Source organism: Salmo salar, chromosome ssa01, assembly GCF_905237065.1.
Source record: "Salmo salar chromosome ssa01, Ssal_v3.1, whole genome shotgun sequence".
Lineage (NCBI taxonomy): Eukaryota > Metazoa > Chordata > Actinopteri > Salmoniformes > Salmonidae > Salmo > Salmo salar.
The window spans coordinates 49,059,278-49,076,797 of NC_059442.1; the positions used below are offsets into that span (position 1 = coordinate 49,059,278).

The following is a 17,520-nucleotide window of genomic DNA, read 5'->3' on the forward strand; positions in this document are numbered from 1 at the left end:
TAAAAAAAATTACATTACCGTGTCGTTTACCAATAAAATGGTCAGACGGTGATGTGGATTTATTCGGTATTCATATCCCGATTGAAGGAAATGATCTCAGTATAGTACATTTTAATAGAAAGTTAGCAAAATAGATAAGATCTATTTATACCTGTCTATTTGAAAATAAAATAAAATAATCTAAAATAATAAATAAAATAAAATAATCTCCGAAAGCCAATTCATGTAACACTAACGTTTATTGACTAAGTCAGTTACTGTATATAGAGATCGAGAACCATGGCTAATGTAGAGAGATATCTCCCCCATTCAGAACTCCAAGTCTGAATGCAGCTCAGTTGCTCAAGGGTTGGTTTAAGAGATAAGCACATGTAGATGTTAGCTATAAAATCAAATCAACGTTTATTGGTCACGTGCACAGGATACAGGTGCAGTAAAACGGGCAGTAAAATTCTTACTCTCAAGCTCTCCTCTACAGTGCATATGTACAGCTTTCCATGTTACTGCACATAAATGTGGATTTAATGGAGGTGAGATTGAGGCAGTCTGTGCTGGAATTGAACAGGGCACCAGAAACTGTCAATCTCATCCCTCTCTTCTTTCTCAATTAATCTTACCCCTCTCACTTTTTTCTCTTCTTAGTGCCAAGCTGAAGAACCACAAGGAGATTTGTATCAACCCTGAGACCAAGTGGCTACAGCAGTACCTGAAGAACGCCCTCAACAAGTAAGAAACGCTTTGAGAGAACCTATAACCTAAAAAGTATTCTCTGCATGTCTACACAGTTACACGGTATCTGAGAGTAACAGAAAATTACAGTCTTCCTGAAAATGTCATTCACCCTATTCTCCAATTCATATGGTAGTAAAGTAGTACACGCTCATGGCCGAATCTGGATTTGATCTGCATACGTGTGTAAATCCCCATTTTCACGGACGTCTGCCATTGACATTCATAGGCCTAGGCTACATGATTCAGGGGAAAGTCAGAGTTATGTGTGCAAATATGAAATGATTAGGATTGGGCTCTCAGCCACAGACTGCTCTACAAAAATAGTAATACATTTTACATTTAACTAAATCAGATGGACTGGTCACATTCAGGATAGCTTGAACACATGTTTTTGCACCCTAAAATAAACAATATCCTCCACACAAATTGACAGTTTTTGTGTTTTGGGAAGATATCGTTCGTGATGTCCCCTAAATGTTCCCACCAGACTCTTCCCACAACCTAATGAAGCATTCTGTGAACCTTTTAAAGAACAGACTAAATGTGTTCTGAAAATGTTCTTGCAACGTCAGGCAAATGTTTTATACAAACATTGTACAATCACCAGCACACCTGAACAGTTTTTGTGTTATGAAAACATTTGCTGTAAAATAACGAACGTTCTGGGAACTTTCACAGAAACAATTTTGGTTTGCTGGGTACCTACTGTAAAATATGGTGGTGGATCTTTGATGTTATGGGGTTATTTGCTTCTACTGGTCCTGGGTCCCTTGAAAGGTAATGGAAACAGGGTGTCAATAATTTTGTTAAACAAAATATCTTTCTCTGAGCAATTGTATTAGTACAAAATAATATTATTTCACCTCTTTTTTTGTTGTTGCATGCACTATTTAAGGGATAATCAATGAGGGGCTATGCGTTCTATGGAAAATAATGAACGACGTGGAAGGTGTGTCCAACGACACGCTAGCAGAGTGGAACTGACCTTCCACGTAGTTGCATTAGTTTCCAGAGATCGCATAGAACCCTGAGTTGATTGTCCCTTTTATACTATAATTTAATACATTTGCCTTTAGAAATGTCTTAATTTGCCGGTATAAATATGTTCTAGGGAGTTTTTCCTAGCCACCGTGCTTCTACATATGCATTGCTTGCTGTTTGGTGTTTTAGGCTGGGTTTAAGGTATAGCACTTTGTGACATCGGCTGAAAAGGGCTTCATAAATCAATTTGATTGATTGATTGATTCAACATCTACTGAAGTAGCTAGCAAGTTTACTAGATAGCTACAGTAGTTGCCATGGTAACCAAACCATCAGTCCTAGCTTGCTATTATTACATTTACATTACATTTAAGTCATTTAGCAGACGCTCTCATCCAGAGCGACTTACAAATTGGTGCATTCACCTTATGATATCCAGTGGAACAACCACTTTACAATAGTGCATCTAAATCTTTTAAGGGGGGGGGGTTAGAAGGATTACTTTATCCTATCCTAGGTAGTCCTTAAAGAGGTGGGGTTTCAGGTGTCTCCGGAAGGTGGTGATTGACTCCGCTGTCCTGGCGTCATGAGGGAGCTTGTTCCATCATTGGGGTGCCAGAGCAGCGAACAGTTTTGACTGGGCTGAGCGGGAACTGTGCTTCCTCAGAGGTAGGGGGGCCAGCAGGCCAGAGGTGGATGAACGCAGTGCCCTTGTTTGGGTGTAGGGCCTGATCAGAGCCTGAAGGTATGGAGGTGCCGTTCCCTTCACAGCTCCGTAGGCAATCACCATGGTCTTGTAGCGGATGCGAGCTTCAACTGGAAGACAGTGGAGAGAGCGGAGGAGCGGGGTGACGTGAGAGAACTTGGGAAGGTTGAACAGCAGACGGGCTGCGGCGTTCTGGATGAGTTGTAGGGGTTTAATGGCACAGGCAGGGAGCCCAGCCAACAGCGAGTTGCAGTAATCCAGACGGGAGATGACAAGTGCCTGGATTAGGACCTGCGCCGCTTCCTGTGTGAGGCAGGGTCGTACTCTGCGAATGTTGTAGAGCATGAACCTACAGGATCAGGTCACCGCCTTGATGTTAGTGGAGAACGACAGGGTGTTGTTCAGGATCACACCAAGGTTCTTAGCACTCTGGGAGGAGGACACAAGGGAGTTGTCAACCGTGATGGCGAGATCATTGAACGGGCAGTCCTTCCCCGGGAGGAAGAGCAGCTCCGTCTTGCCGAGCTTCAGCTTGAGGTGGTGATCCGTCATCCACACTATGTCTGACAGACATGCAGAGATGCGATTCGCCACCTGGTTATCAGAAGGGGGAAAGGAGAAGATTAATTGTGTGTCGTCTGCATAGCAATGATAGGAGAGACCATGTGAGGATATGACAGAGCCAAGTGACGTGGTGTATAGCGAGAATAGGAGAGGGCCTAGAACAGAGCCCTGGGGGACACCAGTGGTGAGAGCGCATGGTGCGGAGACAGATTCTCGCCACGCCACCTGGTAGGAGCGACCTGTCAGGTAGGACGCAATCCAAGCGTGGGCCGCGCCGGAGATGCCCAACTCGGAGAGGGTGGAGAGGAGGATCTGATGGTTCACAGTATCAAAGGCAGCAGATAGGTCTAGAAGGATGAGAGCAGAGGAGAGAGAGTTAGCTTTAGCAGTGCGGAGAGCCTCCGTGACACAGAGAAGAGCAGTCTCAGTTGAATGCCCAGTCTTGAAACCTGACTGATTAGGATCAAGAAGGTCATTCTGAGAGAGATAGCAGGAGAGCTGGCCAAGGACGGCACCTTCAAGAGTTTTGGAGAGAAAAGAAAGAAGGGATACTGGTCTGTAGTTGTTGACATCGGAGGGATCGAGTGTAGGTTTTTTCAGAAGGGGTGCAACTCTCGCTCTCTTGAAGACGGAAGGGACGTAGCCAGCGGTCAAGGATGAGTTGATGAGCGAGGTGAGGAAGGGGAGAAGGTCTCCGGAAATGGTCTGGAGAAGAGAGGAGGGGATAGGGTCAAGTGGGCAGGTTGTTGGGCGGCCGGCCGTCACAAGACGCAAGATTTCATCTGGAGAGAGAGGGGAGAAAGAGGTCAAAGCACAGGGTAGGGCAGTGTGAGCAGGACCAGCGGTGTCGTTTGACCTAGCAAACGAGGATCGGATATTGTCAACCTTCTTTTCAAAATGGTTGACGAAGTCATCCGCAGAGAGGGAGGAGGGGGGGGAGGGGGAGGAGGATTCAGGAGGGAGGAGAAGGTAGCAAAGAGCTTCCTAGGGTTAGAGGCAGATGCTTGGAATTTAGAGTGGTAGAAAGTGGCTTTAGCAGCAGAGACAGAAGAGGAGAATGTAGAGAGGAGGGAGTGAAAGGATGCCAGGTCCGCAGGGAGGCGAGTTTTCCTCCATTTCCGCTCGGCTCGTAGTGAGTCGTCGAGCCACGGAGCAGGAGGGGAGGACCGAGCCGGCCTGGAGGATAGAGGACAGAGAAAATCAAAGGATGCAGAAAGGGAGGAGAGGAGGGTTGAGGAGGCAGAATCAGGAGATAGGTTGGAGAAGGTTTGAGCAGAGGGAAGAGATTATAGGATGGAAGAGGAGAGAGTAGCGGGAGAGAGAGAGCGAAGGTTGGGACGGCGCAATACCATCCGAGTAGGGGCAGAGTGAGAAGTGTTGGATGAGAGCAAGAGGGAAAAGGATACAAGGTAGTGGTCGGAGATTTGGAAGGGAGTTGCAATGAGATTAGTGGAAGAACAGCATCTAGTAAAGATGAGGTCAAGCGTATTGCCTGCCTTGTGAGTAGGGGGGGAAGGTGAGAGGGTGAGGTCAAAAGAGGAGAGGAGTGGAAAGAAGGAGGCAGAGAGGAATGAGTCAAAGGTAGAGTTGGGGAGGCTAAAGTCACCCAGAACTGTGAGAGGTGAGCCATCCTCAGGAAAGGAACTTATCAAGACGTCAAGCTCATTGATGAACTCTCCAAGGGAACCTGGAGGGCAATAAATGATAAGGATGTTAAGCTTGAAAGGGCTGGTAACTGTGACAGCATGGAATTCAAATGAGGAGATAGACAGATGGGTCAGGGGAGAAAGAGAGAATGTCCACTTGGGAGAGATGAGGATTCCAGTGCCACCACCCCGCTGGCTCGATGCTCTAGGGGTATGCGAGAACACGTGGGCAGACAAAGAGAGCAGTAGGAGTAGCAGTGTTATCTGTGGTAATCCATGTTTCCGTCAGCGCCAGGAAGTCTAGGGACTGGAGGGTAGCATAGGCTGAGATGAACTCAGCCTTGTTGGCTGCTTACCCGGCAGTTCCAGAGGCTGCCGGAGACCTGGAACTCCACGTGGGTCGTGCGCGCTGGGACCACCAAGTTAGAGTGGTAGCGGCCACGCGGTGTGAAGCGTTTGTATGGCCTGTGCAGAGGGGAGGGAACAGGGATAGACAGACACATAGTTGACAAGCTACAGAAGTGTTGTTTCTTGTATTATTGTCTCTTGTGTCTTTAGAGAACTGTTTCACTTTGATATCCCTTTTCTTCTGTCCTGATTTTCTCTTTCTTTTCTTCTGTTAACTAGATATTCTTTGTTGTTCTTCGTTAGCTAGCTAGCTTCTTCCAAAAGAGTCCCTAGCAACTGCTTAGCAACTGGTAAACAATTCAGCTAGCTAAGATAACTACAATTTTATGAAAAATAGTTATTTTTCAAAAGCCTATCTTTGTTTGTTGCTTGTTTTTTCTCCTATTTAGTCTTGCAGTTTTCTTTTGCTTTTTTCCGATGTACTTCACTCTAAAAACCATGTAAATTTCAATATTTGTAGGAGCTCATTTTTCAGCTGCTGCTGCTCAAATTGGAGTTCCGAATTATGAAAATTGATTTCGATAACCCCCCAAAAATTAAAAATAAAAATCGACATTGGCTTTCAAAAGCAGCTTAAACAAAACAAGTAAGAATTAACTATAGCCATTGAATTCTATTGTGCTGATATGCCGTGTGTTAGAGGGAAATAATGCACACACTAGAATTTCCTTCAAGCCAATCAGAAATGAATATTTAACAATGCCATGGTATAAAGCTCAGTATTTTCATTATTTATTTTATACATTCATTTTTGCTCTTTATCAAGGGTGTCAATACAAGGGTGTCAATAATTTTGGACCCCAATGTATATGTTTGATTCCTCTGTAGGGGTTAAGAGAGGAATACTAATTAGAGACGCACCCACATAATTCAAACTTCCTCAAACTTGAGCACAAATCTTGCTCTGACATCAGTGCATGATTTATGCAAAATGCCAAGTTCATCACGCATGTTTGCAGTTATTCAGTTACCATCTATGTTATAAATATAGCTACCTGACATCTATGTTATGTATATGTGTTCTGGACTTTGCCTTCCTTTACTTTGAACTCGGTTGACTGTATCATCGGGAATACGTGTTCTTAATTTCCGACGCACCCCACTGACATCAGTGCACGATTAACACTGACTTTTAAGTTAGTCACGCATATCTCAATCTGTTTGCGGTCATTCAAATACAAAACACTTAGATGAATAGACAGGACAGTTACAGGGATGTGCCAGCACACGACTGATGACAGCTAGAAGAATGGTTTATTATGCTCTCACTGACTAGGACATCTTGAGATACAGTATCAGTCTGGGTGTCAAGGTCAGTCTCTGGTCGTGTCCAAATACCGATACTAGCGTACTACATACTTAAACTTCATTGGTGTCCTTTAGTAGTGGTTTCTTTGCAGCAATTCAACCATGAAGGCCTGATTCACGCAGTATCCTCTGAGCAGTTGATGTTGAGATGTGTCTGTTACTTGAAGCATTTATTTGGGCTGCAATTTCTGAGGCTGGTAACTCTAATCCACTTATCCTCTGCAGCAGAGGTAACTCTGGGTCTTCCTTTCCTGTGGCGGTCCTCTGGGGGTTTCCTTTCCTGTGGCGGTTTTTGCGAATGCATTTGAAGAAACTTTCAAAGTTCTTTACATTTTCCGGATTGACTGATGTATTTTCTCTATGCTTATTTGAGCTGTTCTTACCATAATATGAACTTGGTATTTTACCAAATAGGGCTATCTTCTGTATACCACCCCTACCTTGTCACAACACAACTGATTGGCTCAAACGCATTAAAAAGGAAAGCAATTCCATAAATTAACTTTTAACAAAGCACACCTGTTAATTGAAATGCATTCCAAGTGACTACCTCATAAAGCTGATTGAGAGAATGCCAGCCAACAGTGTAAAAGCTGTCATCAAGGCAAAGGGTTGCTATTTTGAAGATTCACAAATATAACATATATTTTGATTTGTTTAACACTTTTTTGTTTACTACATCATTCCATGTGTGTTATTTCATAGTGTTGATGTCTTCACTATTGTTAGCAATTGATGTTATTCTTCAACATCACAGACCCCAAAGTAAACCAGGGGGAGAAAAATGTTTTTATTCAAAGAGAACAAATCATAGTTGTTATGCTGGAAAGTAGATAGTAGATGGTCATTCTTCCCTGTCCCCAGTTTTTTCTCCTCTGAACAAAGAGACAGGATGTAGTTTGTGGTTGACCAATTAGAATTCCTTGCAGTAAAATTGGGCCAATGGCCAAATAACAAGTATCCCATTTCAGGCTCAATGTATAGACAATTCGGACCAATGAGAACATGTAGCTATGAGTCCTGGACTGAAATTCCTCCCGTGTCCCTTACCCATTAATCTTGCGTTCCCCATTACAGAAAAACTATTATTTCCTTTGACCATTAATTCCCTATTATAGAAAAACAACTATTTCCATTGATTGCTAATTCCCTCTCGACCTTTAGTCCTCTGGGCTGTGTATATATCTTTGAATATTCTTACACTAGACCATTTTAAAAAGAAATATACTTAAAATGTATTTTTAGAAAAGATAGGCAGTATAAAAAACATTAGCAGTGAGCATAAAATCAATCACATTAAACACCTTGCATTTCTGTAAAACACAAAGGGCATATTTTACTTGCTGTTGCAATAAGAAATAGATTTCACACAAAGTTTTAGAAAATAGGTATTAACAGGTGTAATGACCCTTACGATTCCTACCACATCCTGTATTAGGAGGAAACTCACAAAAATATGTGTTGTCTACAAGACAATAATATTCAATAGTCCTATTGGCAAGGTAATCATTCACAGAGTCCTTTAAGTATGATCAACTGTTCTGCACCGGTATCAGTCCCACATAGATGACTATTAGAGATTATGTTATGACAGTCTGCCGGAAGTGAGAAATCCTTCTTCCGTTCCACTGGTTGATAAGGATGTCTCTAATGAACACTTCACCGGTGATCTTGTATCGTTTCAAGTACAGTCCTTGGGTCAAGGAACATTGCTTCAGCTTCAGACAGTAGATTCTCATAACCTGTAATGAAGGAAACAAAAAGTGAAGGTAACATGTCCTGATTTCAAGAGAAATTGATATTTCACATAGATTTCCCTAAGTAAGCATGTCCTGATTTTCAGGATTTTTTTTTTACATTTCACCTAGATATCCCTAATATGAAGACTGCGGTGTACAACATAGAAGCTTATCAGGTTCTGATCATCTTACTATGCTTCTTCCCCTGAGATTGGCCCCCGACTGCTAATCAATCAGTTCTTTATTCTCCAGGTTCCCCTTTGTCATCAAAACGATCCACCTTGCATTGAGTGACATGCATCCATCGTGATTTTACCTGGACTTTCACTGCTAACCTTTATTATGAGCAAAACCTGATAAGGACCTTCCCATTTTGGCCCTAATTTGTCTGTTTTTTTCCATCACCCACTGTCCTGGCACTACATCATGTCCCCCCTCGGGAGTTATTCCCCACGCCCCTTTTACTTGTCTGTCTGCTTCCCCTACTGCATTAGATAGTTGTATGCAATAGTTAAGCATTGTGACACTGAAAGTGTATGTCTGCCTTTCTCAAATATAACGTGCCTGGTAGCGACATGGGTCGACCTTTGATGACCTCAAACGGACTCAACCCTGTGGTTTTGTTATGTGTTGCCCGTATACTACATAAGACCGTAGGCAATACATCCAAGGTGTATTTCCTAATCAGTTTAGGTGACAGAGGTGTTCTCTTGGCAGCCGCCTTGGCAGCTCTGTCAGCCAGGTCATTACCTTTACTCTCATCTGTAAAGATTTTTCCACGTGCTTTCATTTTCAAAATCGCAGCTTGTCCAGGTAACTGGAGAGCATTCAGTAGAGCCATCACCTCTGGTCCATTCTTCACAGGAGATCCCAGTGATGTTTTTCCATATTTTTCCAAAATCATGGGTAACGCCGAAAGTATACCTTGAGTCTGTGTAGATATTAGCTGTTTTTCCTTCAGCCTGTTTGCATGTTTCAGTCAAAGCCACCAATTCCGCCACCTGTGCTGATGTTCCTGCAGGTAATGTGCCTGTCACTATCACATTGTCCATTGTAGTAACTGCCCAGCCTGACTTCCTCACACCCCCCTCCACAATGCTTGAACCGTCTGTGTATAAGATAAACTCAGGGGTTTCCAATGGATGACTCTTAGTAAACCCATCAGAGAACTGATCCAAAACCAACTCGCAACAGTCGTGTTCAAGTAATGTGGTATCTGGAGGAAGCATCGGAGGTGCTGGATTACATGGTGTGCCACGTTGTATGATGATGTTAGGACCTTCCAACACAGTCAACCACTTATTCCAACGAGCAGCTGTGACCTGTGCAGCTCGAGTATGAACAGCATGTGGACACTTGATGATAAGATGCCACCATCGACACAGCGACGTAAGTAGCCTACATAGCTCTGAGACAGGGACCCCATCCCAATGCCACATCATCCAGTTTCTTCGAATAGTAGCCTACAGGTTTCTGACAATCATCATGGTCTTGTGTCAGCACTGAGGTCATCTTTTTCAGCCACAAAAATGTTGAATGGTCCAGAATGCCCAAAGCCAGCACTGATGACAGAGCTAGTTTTAAGTTTGCCATAAACCTCGTTCTGTTCTTCCATGAAGGCTACAGAGTCTTTTGAATCAAGGTTTCCCTTGAGGACGTCATAAAGGGGTTGTGCAATTTCGGCGAAGGAGTCCACCCAGCATCTTTTGTAGTTGCACAAACCCATGAAGGAGTGAAGTTCTTTAATAGTAGTGGGCTCTTTGGCAGCTTGTATAGCAGCAGTACAACTTTGTGTCATCTCTCTTTCTCCCTGTGAGCCCAATTGACTGAGGTGCAGTGGCTTGCGAAAGTATTCACCCCCTTGGCATTTTACCTATTTTGTTGCCTTTACAACCTGGAATTAAAACAGATTTTTGGGGGGGTTGTATCATTTGATTTACACAACATGCCTACCACTTTGAAGATACAAAATATATGTTTTTTGTGTAACAAACAAGAAATAACTTCAGCATGCATAACTATTCACCCCCCCCAAAGTCAATACTTTGTAGAGCCACCTTTTGCAGCAATTACAGCTGCAAGTCTCTTGGGGTATGTCTCTATAAACCTTGGCACATCTAGCCATTGGGATTTTTGCCCATTATTTAAGGCAAAACTGCTCCAGCTCCTTCAAGTTGAATGGGTTCCGCTGATGAACATGCAATATTTAAGTCCAATATTAATTGGATTGAGGTCTGGGCTTTGACTAGGCCATTCCAAGACATTTAAATGTTTCCCCTCAAACTGCTCAAGTGTTGCTTTAGCAGTATGCTTAGGGTCATTGTCCTTCTGGAAGGTGAACCTCCATCCCAGTCTCAAATCTCTAGAAGACAAGCAGATTTACCTCAATAATTTCCCTGTATTTAGCACCATCCATCATTACTTCAATTCTGACCAGTTTCACAGTCCCTGCCGATGAAAAACATCCCCACAGCATGATACTGCCACTACCATGCTTCACTGTGGGGATGGTGTTCTCGGGGTGATGGGAGGTGTTGGGTTTGCGCCACATATAGTATTTTCCTTGATGGCCAAAAAGCTCAATTTTAGTCTCATCTGACCAGAGTGCCTTCTTCCATATCTTTGGGGAGTCTCCCACATGCTTTTTGGTCAAACACCAAACGTGTTTGCTTATTTTTTTCTGGATACTCTTCCATTAAGCCCAGCTCTGTGGAGTGTACGGGTTAAAGTGGTCCTATGGATAGATACTCCAATCTCCGCTGATTTGGAGCTTTGCAGTTCCTTCAGGGTTATCTTTGGTCTCTTTGTCGGCTCTCTGATTAATGCCCTCCTTGCCTGGTCCATGAGTTTTGGTGGGCGGCCCTCTCTTGGTAGGTTTGTTGTGGTGCCATATCCTTTACATTTTTTTATAATAGATTCAATGGTGCTCTGTGGGATGTTCAAAGTTTCTGGTATTGTTTTATAACCCAACTCTGATCTGTACTTCTCCACAACTTTGTCCCTGACCTGTTTGGAGAGCTCCTTGGTCTTCATAGTACCGCTTGCTTGGTGGTGCCCCTTGCTTTGTGGTATTGCATGCCTTTCAGGACAGGTGTGTATATATACAGAGATCATGTGACACTTACATTGCACACAGGTGGACTTTATTTAACAAATTATGTGACTTCTGAAGGTAATTGGTTTCACCAGATCTTATTTAGGTGCTTCATAGCAAAGGGGTGAATACATATGAATGCACCACTTTTCCGTTTTTTATTGTATTGAAACAAGTAATTTTTTTATTAATACATGACACACACAAACACACACTCAGGAGTGTTTGGCCGTGGACCACAGCAGTAGTTATCACAGAGGAGGTTTGGCAGAGAGAGACAGTACCTTCCTGGTTCTCCTCAGTATTGTTACACGAAGCAAAATGGGGGAACCCAAGAGCGGACTCAGAAGAGGAAGCCAGGATGAATGAACCAAAATGTTTATTGTACACAGAGAAATATGGAGTGCAGAACCGGGGTAGCTCATGAGTTGCAGAAAAACCATAAGTGTAGAGTGAGGTTGGAGTTGGCTGAGTTGAACAGGTCCTGAGGGGAATCCAAGGTAGTGGTGGTGAATGATATCCAGGGCAAGGTGGTTGGGTGGTGAGTTGTGGAAAAGCACAGCAAAGCAACAGGATCTTCAGAACTAACAAAGGCTAGGATAATGACTGACTGAGCAGTGATTACAATCTGGCAGAGTGGAATTGGCAGGAATGAGCATTTGTAGAGATCATGATTTATGGAACGATTTGCAGCTGTTATGGATCTGCTCCGACTCCAGCACACCTGTCTCCAACCACACAATCCCAGCGAAAGCGAGAGCTGCAGGTCAAGAGGACACCAGAGGGCGTAGCAGGAGCAGATGTGACAAGTATAACTCTGGGAGGCAGACTCAAACTAAAACAAATAGTCATTAATCTAAATACAGTGGCGCAACAGTCAAGTGCTTGACCTGAACTCACAGGGAGGGAACAGACAAATCGATGGCTCTGTTAACTGTCTTATATTCATACTCTGTTTTGTTCTTTCAGGATCAAGAAATCCAAGCAGACCAACTAGAGAGCCTGCAGGAAGACCTACCAACAGATATGTAACATGAGACGTGTAGCTTGTAATATGTAACATGTACTCTCCCGTCACGCACGCTGAACAGCACTTAGCCTGTCCATCGCGGAACCATCCAACCCACGGCTTTCCAAAACCACCACGTCTGTTACCTATGTTACCATCACCACCGGCAGCCCTTATGGACTCCACCCCTGCTAGCGCCAAGTGCAATTATATCTGTGTGAGTGTATGTTTTTATCAATTATGTATATACCATTTTTTTATTATCCTATTTCATCAGTAAACAGCAATTTTTTGTTGCTGTTTTGGCCACTGGCTTCTCTGTCATTTAGGAGTTAGGACTGGTCTTAAAGTAGGCATTGATGGGGCTGAGATGGTGAGAGAGGGAGGATTCATGACAGGATTCAAGCCTCACAATCCAACTATATCAGCTTGTCCTGGGGAGTGTACAAGGTTCAACAGTACATTCTGGGAAAGATCCAAGGTGCATGGAGGTGTTCACACATGCATGGCAGAGCCACTAGAACATACTATGGCTCAATCCCTTAACCGTCCCCCTCATTTTCGAGTGTCCCTTGGTGGGTGATTGGCAATCAAAAATGGAGCAACTAGTGGTAGTGAGAGCTATAACAACACTTGGGAATGGGACATCGCTACATCAGAAATGGCCACTGACACCACGCAAGTCATTGACGATGAACCTTGTGTTTTTCAGAATGCCTATACTGGCTGCAGTAATAACTTTCCTTATACTTCTCATGCAACAAATATGTACTTACCATATGAGCAACAAATGAGAACAGCAGAACAACAATGTGCCCGTAATGTACCCATCCTCTTGCTGCAGTTCAATGTGAAGTAGTACAGAAGCAGGACTTTTATTCCATAGCGGTTTAACAGTCACATTTCCTTCACAGTCATTACCAGTGAAGGCACTTTAGCTAGAACAATTAAAACTACTGTTCTGAACTAATATTTATACCAAACGTTTTCAGGGTCCATACACAGATCGGCTACATAGCTACACATCCATAGCATACAGGTATTTTTATCCTCCACTACACAATAAGGAAGAAAATATTTAGCTACTGCTACGCAGGGGCTGGAACCAAAATTATTTTCTAATCTCTTCGTTCTGAACCACCATTTTTTTTTGTTTCGTTCCACTGTTCCGACTGGAAAAATACATTTCTGAATCGGTTTGAACCAAAAGAAAGGACCGATTTATATCGTTCCTTTCTTTGATTTATATTATCTCCACAGAATTATGTCTAGCGGGAACGACGTCTATGGACAAACATTGAATGTCCTTTGAGCTAGCTAGCTAACACGCTTGTGTGTGCAGAGTGGCATCAGAATTAAAAACACGTCTTATCTTTTTGTAGTTGATAAAACATGATAACTAGGCATATAGTATCCTTAACTAGCATTGAAAAAGTTTACCAATTCTCTAGCTAATTAAAAATCTCTCTCCCTATCTTCTGAATCAAGCTTGTAATGTCAGTGCAGTAGTCTATGCTTCGGTGGGGTGAGTGGCAGGTAGCTCAAGCACACACAAATATTTTTGGCTTGCAGGCAGACACTGAAATAAGTGAAAGAGAGAGGGCTTTGCACAGGCACTTTGTTGTGGGACTATAAAAAAAATGCTTGGAATGTAAATAACGTTATTAACCAGTTCCAATGCTTTTAAAATAAATGTTTCTGTTTCGGAACAGTATGGATCACTTTCGTTCCAGGTTTCGTTTATGCTTCTTGACTTATTTTCTCCACTTTTCAGTTCTGTTCCCTGAACCGGTTCCAAGCCCTGCTGCCACGTTACCTGCATTGGCAAATATCTTCAATCTCTAACGTTAACGTTACTACAATAAAGGGACTGACTTTGAAATATTTTTTAATAAAGACAAAATTACAAAAATTCTACATTCAATTTGCAGCAAAGTTAGCTAGGTAGTTAGTTAGCTAGCTAGATTCTTTACATCAGCTGGATTTCACAAAATGACAGGCTGGATTGCTCAGGATTCCCTAAAACATTAAACACAAATTACAATTCATACAAATGTCAAACGCCCATATAGCAAGCTAAATGTATAGCTAGTTGGATAATGTTAGCTTGTTAATAAGTAGATTTTCGTGAGTTAACTTTGACTAAAAATATGCATAATCACTTGTCTCTAGATTAACTAACATATTTCTCTGAACTGTAAATGTTTTGCATGATTCATTATGAAGTAATCATGCATCTCAATTTCCTTCATTTGGAGGGCCAACTATATAATTTTTATTTAACTAGGCAAGTCAGTTAAGAACACATTCTTATTTACAATGACAGCCTACCGGGGAACAGTGAGTTAACTGTCTTGTTCAGGGGCAAAATGACAAATTTCTACCTTGTCAGCTCAGGGATTTGATCCAGCAACCTTTCGGTTATTGGCCCACCACTCTTACCACTAGGCTACCTGCCACCCCAAACTAGAGGGCTGAAAAGGCACTACCCCTCCCTTAAAGTTGAATTGGGACAGCACTACGACTCGATGAGGATTGAGGGATTGCACAAAATGGAGGGGGAGGGCTATAGGGTGGTATTGGGATTGAGCCTATGTCTGCCTATGTCTACACACAGAGTGATTGGACATCCAGTTCTAGTACCCAATCAACCAATACTTTTTGTTTTGTTTCCAGCCATGCTGCATGTTGAAGTATTTTATATAAACAGTCATAATGTGAAAAATCTTGATGTTATTCTCCGAGCAGCTTCAGAAGAGACACAGGTATACACAGTTTGCCAAAGTTCCTTGGAGATTTAGAATTTCAGTCAGCGACACATTGGCATTAAAAGTTCCAAGATAATGACTCTCTAGTTAGAATTATAATTACAATGTTGTTGTCATGTTTGGTGCCAACAGTTGGTTGATAACTGTGGAACTGTGACTCTGGTAGTGAGACCATGTATGACCCGGTCACTGCATGTGTGTGTTTGTTTGTGTGTGGGCGTATGTACGTGTACGTGTGGGCTGTTTTAGCTGTTAGGGGAACATGGTCAATGAGAGATAATGTGGAATAATATGCTGCTGTTGCATTTCCGATCTCTCTGAAATTTCTAGAACATCTGGAGTCAGAACTCTGCTAATTGAGCGATCAATGAGAGGGTAGCGGTCCGTAGCTCCGTCACAGTTCGGGAAACATTAAAGGAGCAGTATGTCCAGATTTTATTAAAGGAACAGTTAACCCAGATTGTTAAAATAACAGTGCATCCATATTACATTAAAGGGATAGCTCACCCAGATTACTTAAAAGGGATAGTTCACTCAGATGACAAATTATTTTGTAGTTCAGGTTTCCCTTTAATTCTGACATTGACCAGAGTACATTACTGTATGAAAATCTCAAACACATGCAGTGGGTTAACCAAATCATGTTTGTTGTCAGCCAGACTACCATGTAAATGTGTCATGAAACATTATGGAATTTATAAAGTATCATATTTAGCAAACCACACACTATGAAAATCAATGTTATAGGAGGTAATATAGAACAAGTCATAATCTCATCAGCAGTTGTAGTGTGATAGTATTAGTAGCAGTATAGTAATAGTAGAAGTAGTGCAGGGACGGGCCCTGCAGACCAATAATTTGATTACATTTTTTAATTGGGGTGGACTCAGTTGGGGTCTCAACTCACTGTTGAGAGTTAGAATAATAGCATACACAATGTGCAATTTCGAAATTTGTGCATTAGCAGTCACTCAGTTAGCCCATGTCAGCGCTTAAATTTTTTTTAAATTATTGCTAAGTTAGTCTGGCAGCCAGCTATCTAAACTTGTAGTAAGCATGGTCGTATTACAGACCGGGGTGGGGCCCATTGATCATCAGTTATAATACTAAAAACTGCATACCCTATTGCAGGAAATTAGCTGTAAATCTGTTAATTCCTCTCCGCCCCACAGCGAAATAAGTAGAATTGCATGAAATGAGGGTATGCAGACCCACGAGCCACTATGTTCCCTCATGATGAGTAAAAATAAAATGTGTGGCCCCCACCCCCATCAAAGTTGCCCATCCCTTATCTAGTGGCTTGGCTACCTATTAATGTCATATACTGTATTTTATTTTGGATATCGATGCACTTTATGTCCAACATATTCATTAATTTTCATTTACATTTTAGTCCTTTAGCAGACACTCTTATCCAGAGTCTTAAAAGGTCGACTTTGGGCAAAATAAAATAAAAATGTCTAAACAATTAATTGATCAACGCACCATCATACCAGGTCATTTAATGCTTGAAAAAACTTGATGAATAAGATATTTGGCTACAGAAGTGATATTTTTTACCGATCTCTACAGCTTCCATCCAAAAACAAATCCTGTGAAATTACATCAACACATACTGGAGAAGTTACTGGCTAGCTACAGAGGCTACCTTAGCTAACAAACTAGCTATATTGGTCGTCACGCACCAAAGGCACACCCCATTTCTGTTTTTAAAATGGAGAAAGGAGCGGAGTTGGACCGTTTTTTTGTGCCCAAAGTCGACCTTTAAGATAGCTGGGTTACACAACCAGATATCACAGTCATAGCAACAACAAAAAATCCCTCAATAAAGTAGTTTGCAACAATACATAACTTTAGAATGTGATAATGAGAAGAAGAACAAGATCCACATTAGTCAACTGTTGTTTTTGTACTTTTTTACTTTACATTTTTTTGTACTTTTAATGTACTTTTTCATATAAATAATCTAAGCATGAGATGCATCACATTTTCATTTTGAACCTTTATCTTTCCATAGGTCAAACATGTACTCTTTTATACATCAAACACACAACGTTCTTATGAAGGAGCTAGATGTAACATCATTTCAATGTTAAACTGTATATTGTTGAGTTAAATGTAGTCTTTTAACCATGAATAAAAAATATACATTTCTATGTTTGCATATTATTTTTTAAGTAAGTGTGGGGGGGGGGGGTGATTGGCAACACTCAAATTAAGTTGCTTTCATGCCATTATTAATCTACACTGAGTGTAGAAAACATTATGAACACCTGCTCTTTTCATGCAAATCTTGATGAAATAGGTTCTGCTCCTTCAGGGTAACTCACTGCCCAAGCAAAGCTTGAATATAAAATAGCCTACAAGCAGTGAGCGCAGTATGTGTTAACTATCTGCCCATCTTGCCAGGTGCCTACCTGGTGCCTACCTGGTGAAATAAAAAGTTGAGAACAAGATAAAGCAAAGAAGTGCGACACAAATGCAGAGTTACACATGGAATAAACAAACGTACAGTCAATAACACAATAGAAAAGTCTATATACAGTGTGTGCAAATGAAGTAAGA

General features: G+C 42.0%; 1 protein-coding gene across 1 annotated transcript in view; it reads left to right on the plus strand.

Moving 5' to 3' along the window:
- Nucleotides 1–17,111, plus strand: part of LOC106604225 (stromal cell-derived factor 1) — a 42,153-nt gene extending 25,042 nt beyond the window's left edge. The window contains exons 3-4 of the mRNA XM_014198685.2: nucleotides 643–726; nucleotides 12,148–17,111. Coding sequence (XP_014054160.1) covers nucleotides 643–726; nucleotides 12,148–12,175 — 112 coding nt within the window. The 3' untranslated portion in view covers nucleotides 12,176–17,111. The remainder of the gene's footprint in view (nucleotides 1–642; nucleotides 727–12,147) is intronic.
- Nucleotides 17,112–17,520: the final 409 nt, after the last annotated feature.